The 10,830-nt window shown below is 42.4% G+C and overlaps 1 protein-coding gene across 2 annotated transcripts in view; it reads left to right on the top strand.

The window, feature by feature from the left end:
* The window catches only part of LOC137518784 (beta-Ala-His dipeptidase-like), a 72,365-nt gene continuing 61,535 nt past the window's right edge, over nt 1–10,830 (top strand). The window contains exons 1-2 of one of the 2 annotated variants that reach the window (XM_068237073.1): nt 1–51; nt 3,489–3,599. In XM_068237073.1, coding sequence (XP_068093174.1) covers nt 49–51; nt 3,489–3,599 — 114 coding nt within the window. In that variant the 5' untranslated portion in view covers nt 1–48. Of the gene's footprint in view, nt 52–3,488; nt 3,600–9,178; nt 9,262–10,830 lie in introns of those variants that run through there. The other variant, XM_068237072.1, reaches the window with a different exon arrangement.

Genomic DNA, 10,830 nt, shown 5'->3' with positions numbered 1-10,830 from the left:
ACATCACTCTGACAAGAGTTTGGGATAAGACCAGCTCTGCAGCTAGCCATGGTAAGCAGCTAAGAATTTTCTCATATTGTGTTTTTCACTTACGTTATGTGTGTGTTCTTTGTTATAGTCACTTTCATAAGTAGCTGGGTCCTTATACTTACTGATATAATAAGGTGGAGAAAATGAAACCTTTTCTTTTCATTAAAATTATTCAGACTGGTTTATTATGTACAGACGCTAGAGCTTAGCACGCATTTCAGTATTTTTCTTTAAATACTAATAATGTGTTTCGTACATGAAAATGCTATTGAAACACAAATCTTTTGTTTAAAGCCATACATTTTTAAGCCACTTCATCAAGACAGTAAGTGTAAAGAAAACTGGAGCAAAAGTGGAGCAGCAGTCCAGTGCATCCAATCAGGCTTCAGCTGTATAATGTACCTAGCGTTGTTTGGTTGCACAGGACAACTGCTCTTTGACCTGTCTTGTCTTAACACCTTTGTGTGTTTCTATGATATGTTCACATAGCCAGTGCTGACTTTCAGGACTTACTAATTCCCAAACTTGTGTTCCCCCTTCAGTGTCTCTGCTTATTAATTCAATAACCTGATTTTTTTTTTTTGGGGGGGGGGGGGGGGGCTAGTTCCAATTTAGTGTCCCACTAAGTAGTGTAAAAGTAGTGCAACCATTCCAAATCTTGGTTCAAGATTTGTCCATATCTGAGCTAACTATGTATATATATTTTTTAATTCTTGTACCTTAGATAGTTAAAACTTTTAGTGTTTTTTAACCTTTTAACACAAATAAGACTATTTAAGCTTAGCAATATAGATGCAATTGTTTATTTCATTGGATTATGTTAACTTCAATAGTGGGATGTGGGTGTCAAAAACACCCTCTAGTGAAAAGATACAGGAGACAAAAGTGGGAGCCCAATAGTGTAGTATGTCAAAAACAACTGAACGTAATAAAAGTAAGACACTACTCACAAAGGTGGGTTGCAGAGGGGCAACCGACCACAGGAAGCAGGTGGAGACAACAAACCCGACTCCACTCGGGGTGGTCCCTAGGGACCTGGATGCGGTCGCTCTCCTTGGTAAAAGAAAGGGGACAGATATCCGCCGTGGTCGAAGCCACGTGTGGTCTGTACCCACCCCTCAGACGGGTGAGGTAAGGGGGTATGATTGCACAATAAGGGTATAAGAGGCGCCCTGGTGTAATAAAAGCATCTAAAAACAGTTTAAAAACGAAAAAATCTTTGTATTTTACAAAGGTTTTTATTAGTAGCTACTAATAAAAACCTTTGTAAAATACAAAGATTTTTTCGTCACTGAGGTAAGCCACCTCAAATTTCTTTCCCGTTTTTAAACTGTTTTTAGATGCTTTTATTACACCAGGGCGCCTCTTATACCCTTATTATGTTAACTTCAGATTTGACTTTAAATGGAATAAAAATTGCAACCATTATTTCTTTGGCCCCAGCAGAGTCAGTTATTGCGACAGTGATTGTGAGCATCCATCAGTGCACAATTGCATGCATTTTAGACTCCTATTGATTGAAGGCATGCCAATGTGCATGCAAGATGCAAGTCAAGGTACTGTAAATGCCTGTGGGGTGGCACATTGAGGGGATGGGGATGTGAGTGTTATTTAGTTTCTGCAATGCAGGATATTACAATGTCTGCATCCAAATACAGTTTGCACCACAGCCCTATGCAGATCTCTGTGCTTGCATGGGATTTGCCAACCTAGCCATCAAAAAAGGGGGAAAATGATGGCATGAGGATTAGGAGGTGGCAACAGATTCACAATATGGTGCCATTCACTACAGGAGTGGAGAAGGAAAACAACAATTGGGCAGAATGTGGTGGGGAGGAGGATGACTTATTAATGAGATGCTAATCATTGAGGCTTGCATGTAGATTTAATGCAGCTTGAAATGGAGCCAATCAAATGCACTTCACACTGAATATGACTGGCTCAATTCCAAGCTACTCATGAAATTTGCATGTAAGACTGAATTATTGGAATCTCATTGACCACTTTTACTCTGTGTGTTTTTTGTTGTTGTCAAAAGCTCAATTTCTATGGCACACTTTGTAACAGGTTTACATGGAGCAGTCTGAAGAGATGAAACATGTGCCTGTGTGCTCAGCACCTTTCTTCCATGATTGTTAAAGGGGTTCTTTTGCGAAAAAAGTAGGCAGTTAAAAAATGTGACAGATGACAGGTTTTGGGCCAGTCCATCTTTTTAAAGAGACTCTGAAGCGAGAATAAATCTCGGTTCAGAGCTCATAGTTAGCAGGGGCATGTGTGCCCCTGCTAAAACGCCGCTATCCCACGGCTAAACGGGGGTCCCTTCACCCCCAAACCCACCCCCGCAAACCTTGGTCGTAGACTTGGTCGTAAATCTTCTTTTCCTGGAGGCAGGGCTAACGGCTGCAGCCCTGCCTCTAGTCGCGTCTACCAGACGCGCATCGCCGCCTCTCCCCCGCCCCTCTCAGTGAAGGAAGACTGAGAGGCGGAGATACGCGTCTGACAGACTGCGGCGGTTAGCCCTGCCCCAATGCGGAAGCGCTCCCCCGCTGTACGGAGGGGATTTGGGGGTGAAGGGACCCCCGTTAAGCCGCGGGATAGCGGCACACATGCCCCTGCTATCTATGAGGTCTGCAGCGAGATTTATTCTCGCTTCAGACTCTCTTTAAAGAGGAACTGAAGTGAAAATAATGTAGTAAAAAAAGTGCTTCATTTTTTACAATATTTTCGTATAAATGATTTAGTCAGTGTTTGCTCATTGTAAAATCTTTCCTCTCCCTAATTTACATTCTGACATTTATTACATGGTGACATTTTTACTGTGGGCAGGTTATGTAGCTGCTCCTAGCTGTTTTGGCTGTTAGAGACAGCTGTAAACAGCTAATTCCTGTCTGTGAACCTTGTTACATTGTGGCAGTTTGCCCAGAGTACCGCGGTACTCAGAGCTTCTTGTGGGAGGGGTTTCAGTACAAAATCAGTCATACAGCGCCCCCTGATGGTCTGTTTGTGAAAAGCATTATATTTTTCATGTAAAAGGGGGTATCAGCTACTGATTGGGATAAAGTTCAATTCTAGGTTGGAGTTTCTCTTTAAGGGAGATTCTCAGGGCTTTCATTGTTTTCAACAGCATTTCCTGAACAGCAGTTTAACTGCCAAAATAGCAAGATACCAGCCGGCCTCCCTAATCACTTGCACACTATTATGTCAGTTAGATTTTGCAACTGTTGTTCAGGAAATGCTGTTGAAAACAAAGAAAGCCCTGAGAATCCCCCTTAAAAAGATTGACTGGCCTAAAACCTGTCATCTGTCACATTTTTTAACTGCCTACTTTTTTCGCGAAATAACCCCTTTAAAGAAACAATGAAAGCTCCTCCTCTCAGAAATAACAATACATACTATAATATTGTGTCTTGCATAATGTCTAGTGGCTGTTTCATGTTTTTTCTGTTTTTCTGTTTCAGCTATTCTTACTAACTATCCTGTCTTTGCTAAGTACACAAGTTTGCCTATCTCCTGTACAAAACGATGCTTTATTTGAATACATTGATGAACACCAGGATGAATATATTCAGGTAAATACTGCATTTTCTGTATGTATGCATACTTAAAATATATATGGGGTTTTGCATTTCCGGGAAAACATTTAGTTATGTTTTCAATACAGACAAGCTACAGTATATACATACAAAAAGTATGTCTACTCATAATAAAGCCCATATTATGCTTTTTTACGGCAGTATTTTTACTGCCAACCAAGAAGTAATGTATTTTAGAGTACATTTAGCCTTCTACCTCAGGGCCCGTTTCCACTGTAGCGTTACGAAATCGCCGGCTAATCACCGCAGGCAAATCGCATGCGGGTGCGATTCCGCATGCGTTTTTTGCTGCGATTTCGCATGCGATTTCGCATAGGTAAGGCTGTATGCGATTTTAACCATGTCACTGCCTGTGTGAATTAACATGGGTACCTATGCGAAATCGCATGCGAAATCGCGGCAAAAAACGCATGGGGAAAACGCATGCGATTTCCCTATTAAATACATTGTGTGCGATTCGCCTGCATTCCACACGCAGGCGAATTCTGAGGCCCCTACCCTGCAGATTTTTTCTGCACAGAAAAACGTGCGGGGAAACGCACAAGTGGAAACAGTCCCATCCACTTCTACTGACTGTGCGGATCCGCATGCGTTGCCCGCATGCGGATTCGCGATAGTGGAAACGGGCCCTAAACTGTATAGACTTCTTTTATGCATGCATTCTCTATCCTAATTAGCTTAACCCCTGAGGACCACACTTGGTAAATTCTATGCCACACTAGTGGTTGCTTAAGCCTGACATGGTATAGATTTAAAGAGGGCCTAATCCCATTTACAGGAGAGAAGGAAAACACAGAGAAACCCACCCTGTGTGTATTTAGAGATAACAGACTGTCTAATTCTCCCTTAAGGGGGCCATACACTGGCCGACCAACCAACCAATCGACCATCCAATTCGATTATTATAATTTAATAAATATTATATATATATATATATATTTCTTTTCTACCTCCTCTTCCCCAAAACCCCTTGATCAATATTTATCTATCCCGCAATTTTAATTGAGTTTGTCTACTAAACCGTGATAACAATCCTGTTGAAATGTGTGCAATGGCGTATACAATAGGTGAGGAACTGGATGGTGAGATAGCCGCCAGCTTCTCAACTATAAATGTGGGGGATAATGATGATGATATAAAAGAGCTGAAATAATTATTTTGTATTCATAAGGGACTACTTGTTAAACAATTGAAACGGAAATGGAATGCCTCACTTTTGGAATCATATGTAAAGGCTGGGGTTATCCCTGATGGCCTTCTTGAAAGGATTATTCCTGCTGGCAATTTACTAACACCTCGATTTTTGGAGAAATGGAAAGAAAAAGCATTAGAACGAGGATTAGAAATATTAAAAATGATGGCAGATGAGGAGAGAGAACAACTGCAGGAAATAACTAGTGATGTTATGGATAGTGTAGCTGATTTGAATACATTTAGTGAACATGCTGAATTCAATTCCTTTAATGATAATTTAAAAAAACAAATTGAACGGATTCAGGCTACGATTAAAAAACAAAAACAACAAAAATTTCAGAAAGATTTGGCAAGATGGGACTCGGATGAGGCCCTTAACCCCATCAATCGTATTGAACAAAAGAAAGCCAAAAAGAAAGGAAGGCGGGGGTCAACAGGGCTAGATAGTCTAGAACCCTCCAGTATAGACACTGATGTTTCTGGAAGTAGTCGGAAATCAGTTACTTTTTTAGAGGAGAACACCCCCAACAGGGGCAGAGGCAGAAAAGGCAGGGGAAGAGGCCGAGGCAGAGGCAGGGGAAGAAACAGAGGGGAGGAGGCGGGAGAGAATGGACGGGCAAAGGAGGAAATCCCAGGCAGGATGACGCGCAGCGGGAGTCAGAAAAAATAATAATAGCAAAAGAGCAAGGGATTGGTAATGAAGCCAGCAGGAATGTTATCAATTTGTCAAAATTTAAACTTAATGAAACACACATCTCCCTATTGGAAAAGGGGCTTTCCTTTTCCCCCACAGTATCAGGGGATATATTTGAAATATACAAGGACATCTATCTGTTTTTGAGGAAGGTAATTTTGAAGTTAACGTTTGGTGAGAGTAATCAAACGAATACTGATCCTCAGAATGGATATGAATGCCTACAGGCAAATGAAAGAGAAGCTATGATAGCTCTCGAATCGCTTTTGAGTGAACAAATTGAGTGTAGTTGGGATTTCAACGAAAGTGAGAACAACATTGTCCCTGTCTCCTCCAGTCCCGCCCCCCCTCCAACTACAAATTTACGTGCAAAATCAACATTTATGCCACCTTTATCGCAGAATAAAAATGTTAATGTGTTTTTGAATACGATTGAACAAGAGCTGTGGAATTTAAAACTTTTCCCGTCTCAAGGGGATAACAATTTAACTTTACAAGAAAGAATAGCATTGAAAGAATTGCAAAAAGCCCCAAAGCTAGTCATTAAGCCTAGTGACAAAGGGGGGAATGTTGTTCTCATGGACGAAGATGATTATGTGAAAGAAATTTTAAGACAGTTAAACGATGAAAATACTTATCGAAAACTTTGTGAAAACCCCTTTCCTGCAATTAAGAATCAGGTTAATAGTTTAATTGATGAGGGATTACATGAGGGAATACTTACCACCAAAGAATGTGAATTCCTTACTGTAACTACGTATAATATTCCAACTATATATACTATTCCGAAAGTCCACAAGTCTATGTCCAGCCCACCCGGACGACCGATTGTGTCCGCGGTGGGTAGTCCCACCCAACGTTTAGGTCAGTATGTTGATAGGAAAACACGTCCATTGGTCCAGGCCTTGCCTTCTTATGTGCAGGACACACGGGATGTTTTGGGTGTCCTGGCCGGTTTTGAGGTGCCCCCGGGGTCCCTCCTTGTCGGGATCGATGTGGAGTCTCTCTACACGTCGATCCCACATGAGGAGGGCCTCCGGGCAATGTCCTTCCTTCTCCGCGAGCGGCATACCTCCGCTTTGGCTCATAATGCCTTTATAGTTGAGGCGATGAGATTGATTCTAACGCGGAATTGCTTTACCTTTGATGGAGGTTATTATCAGCAATTACGAGGAACGTCGATGGGGGCGTCGTGTGCACCAGCCTATGCATGTCTGCATTTGGGACTCTGGGAGAGGGAACAAGTTTTCCCTACCCCGGAGTATGGTGCACACGTCGCCCTCTGGATTAGATTCATAGACGACGTCTTAATGGTGTGGAGGGGCACTGAGATTGAGTTGGAACAATTTGTGTCCAAACTCAATATCAATGAAAAGAATATTCGATTAACGTTTTCGTTCGGTATGGAGATACCCTTCTTGGATCTCATGCTGAAAATAGACGGAAAGAAAGTGACCACAATGTCCTTTCGTAAACCTACTGCTGGTAACACGGTTTTGCATGCTGGAAGTCATCATCCACAGTCCCTAAAGAGGGGAATCCCATATGGACAATTCCTCCGTCTTAGGAGGAACTGTGGGAGAGATGATGACTTCAGACAGGAGGCCCGAATGATGTATCAGAGATTCCGAGAACGTGGATATACACACTCGGTGTTACGTAAAGCTCTAAAAAGGGCATGGAGCCAGGACCGGCAAGAATTGCTGGCCCCCGGAGGGATGCCGCGAAGGGCGGTGGGGGAGGGACATATGCGCCTTATAACCGGCTTTGGAGCCCATTGGGCAAACTTACGTGAACTTCTCAATAAGTTCTGGCCTATTTTGACTTCGGATAAAGAGGTTGCAAAAATTGTAGGGCCGAGACCACTTCTAACAGCAAGGCGGGCACCGAATTTGAGGGACTGTTTGGTACATAGTGAACTACAAAAAAATCCTTCTACATGGCTTGACCAGAGGAAACCTATGGGGATGTTTAAATGCTCGAAATGTAAGATGTGTCCCTATGTGGACCGTACCAATGTATTTTTTGACTGCAGGGGAGAAAAGGAATATACTATTAGATCCTTTATAAATTGTGACACAAAAAAAGTAGTGTATATGATACAATGCCCTTGCGGCCTAAAATACATAGGTAAAACTAAAAGAGCATTAAAAGAGAGGGTGCTGGAGCATTTCGGTAAGATTACAAGTGGCAAGGCTACAGGGATAATTTATGACCATTATAGGGATCATCATCAGAATAGCCTGAGGGGGACCTCAGTTAGGGGAATCTATAATTTGAAGATTTCTGGGAGGAGGGGAGATTTTGATGAGGTCCTCTACTGCAAAGAGGCCATGTGGATCTTCAAACTTGGAAGTGTGACTCCGGGTGGGCTCAATGCAGAATTGGACCTATCCCCCTTCCTCAGAATCAATAGGTATATTTAGTGATGAGTCCCCTGATTGTGGTCCCTTAATAAGGAAAGTCCTGGGACAAACTAGATGTAAGGGTAGAGCATGAGCTGTGAGTGGATCCGCAGTGCATGAACTGTGCCACAAACATGAACTGTGCCTTTAAGTGTGCCTCTTTGAATGAGGGAAGATAAGAAGATACAAGTAGAACTTATTATATGTCTTATATGCCTGCCATGAAGGTAGCTGAGAGATTGAGGAACTGCCTAAATAAATCTGAACGTGATTTCAATCGAAAATATGTCTGCATGTATATTGGGGACAGAAATGACAAGGATAAGCAGTAATGTGAAGATCAGTATTTCTGTTTCTGGCTGTGGGCCTCAGTACAACCTGCCTGTATGCCGACTTTGCCCATATAAATGTACTATTGTATGCAAAAAAGAAGAGAATGAGAGCCATTGCCTAATATTACAATGTAACAGGTGGTATTCACAGGAATCCTCCCCCCTCAGCGTGAGCTTCCATATAGGATGATGTCAACGACAGGATAACGGAGAGAGGGGGGTGGAGTCAAGGTGGATACAAAGGACGGGCTAGTAGAAGGCTTGGACACACCCTGATGAAACGTCCAATGAGGACGTGAAACGCGTCGGTGGGCGGAGCTTACGCGGATGCGTGTGACGCAGCATCCTCCTCCACACATGCCGGATGGGATCCCGGGCTGGCGTCTTGCATCGTAGCTGTACACAGCGCTGTGAGGAGGCATCTCTACTGATCCCAGCGCGAGTGGGGCAGGACTGAATGGTTCAATACCTGTACCCGGAATACACTACTGAGAAGTAGCTGACGAGAGGAGGGGTGAGACCAACCAATGCTGCCAGGCTATATGCGGCAGCGAAATGAAATGTGCATAACTTTCAAAGCATATCTTGCTGGAGTCATGGTGCATCAGACTTTATTGTTTGGATAAGGGGGCCCCCCGACACTTTGATCAGCTCAGGCACAAGTGTGAAAAGAGTGAGATTGCGCGGATGGTTGTGTTGATGGTATGGTGTATTTCCTGGCCAGGATAGCTATATCCAATATAAGCATCATCACAGTGTGGTCACATGCATATAGCTATTGATGCTCCGCATTTGTTGGTTTTAATTGTTTGGGATTTATGCAATTACATTGTGGGTATTTATGGGATGATCTGTAGTTAAGCTATCAATAAATTTATATTTTGGTATACGTATGAAGGTGTGCGACCCCAGTCCATTTCTTTTATTGTCTAAGTACACAAGTTTGCCTATCTCCTGTACAAAACGATGCTTTATTTGAATACATTGATGAACACCAGGATGAATATATTCAGGTAAATACTGCATTTTCTGTATGTATGCATACTTAAAATATATATGGGGTTTTGCATTTCCGGGAAAATATTTAGTTATGTTTTCAATACAGACAAGCTACAGTATATACATACAAAAAGTATGTCTACTCATAATAAAGCCCATATTATGCTTTTTTACGGCAGTATTTTTACTGCCAACCAAGAAGTAATGTATTTTAGAGTACATTTAGCCTTCTACCTAAACTGTATAGACCTCTTTTATGCATGCATTCTCTATCCTAATTAGCTTAACCCCTGAGGACCACACTTGGTAAATTCTATGCCACACTAGTGGTTGCTTAAGCCTGACATGGTATAGATTTAAAGAGGGCCTAATCCCATTTACAGGAGAGAAGGAAAACACAGAGAAACCCACCCTGTGTGTATTTAGAGATAACAGACTGTCTAATTCTCCCTTAAGGGGGCCATACACTGGCCGACCAACCAACCAATCGACCATCCAATTCGATTATTATAATCGAATTGGATGAAAATTGGTGCTGCCAAGTGCATGCCTGATCGACAAAGCGACCAATTTTTGGACAGAAATTGGCCGCATGGTCGATCGCGCATGCTGGAAAATTTTGGGCCGAAGTTGGTCGGTCTGGTGCGCGCCGGTACGGCAGCAGGATTGCGAACGAGCAAAGAGACAACAAAACAACCGCCGCTATGTATGAATGTATGTAGTGTAGTGCATTTATACATTACCTGTCCGGTGTCAGCCACCACACGGTTTCCGTCCATCTCGCCGGGTTCTGTATACACCCCAGCAGCGATATGTCTGACGTCACGAAGGTGCATAGCGTCTGACGTCAGATGCTATGAGCCGCTAGCGTGTATGCGGCTTACCGGCGAGATGGACGGATGTACCCGGAGAGCTGCTACAGGATAGGTAATGTATAAATGCACTACACTACATAAATGTATACATTTTGGGGGCAGTGGCGGGGCGGATGTGGCGGCTCAGCTGATTCCCTGATGATTTCATACTGAAATTGGACGGGAATCGGCCTGTAGTATATGGGCAGTTTCGACTAGAGACAAATTTATCTCGATTAGAGATAAATTTGTCTCTTGGTCGAATCTGCCCATATTTTCGTTCTAATGTATGGGCACCTTTACGGTGGGATGCGAAAGTTTGGGCAACTTTGTTAATTGTCATGATTTTCCTGTATAAATTGTTGGTTGTTATGATAAAAAATATCAATTAAATATATCATATAGGAGTCACATGCAGTGATATTTCAGAAGTGAAATTAGGTTTATTGGATTTACAGAAAGTGCACTATAATTGTTCAAATAAAATTAGGCAGGTGCATACATTTGGGCACTGTTGTCATTTTATTGATGCCAAAACCTTTAGAACTAATTATTTTAACTCAAATTGGCCTGGTAAGCTCAGTGACCCCTGACCTACATACACAGGTGAATCCAAATGATGAGAAAGAGTATTTAAGAGGGTCAATTGTAAGTTTCCCTCCTCTTTTATTTTTCTCTGAAGAGTAGCAACATGGGGGTCTCAAAACAACCCTCAAATGACCTGAAGTT

This window comes from Hyperolius riggenbachi, chromosome 5 (genome assembly GCF_040937935.1).
Source record: "Hyperolius riggenbachi isolate aHypRig1 chromosome 5, aHypRig1.pri, whole genome shotgun sequence".
Classification (NCBI taxonomy): domain Eukaryota; kingdom Metazoa; phylum Chordata; class Amphibia; order Anura; family Hyperoliidae; genus Hyperolius; species Hyperolius riggenbachi.
The sequence above is the reverse complement of the archived record's forward strand: the minus strand, read 5'-3'. Positions and strand labels throughout refer to the sequence as shown.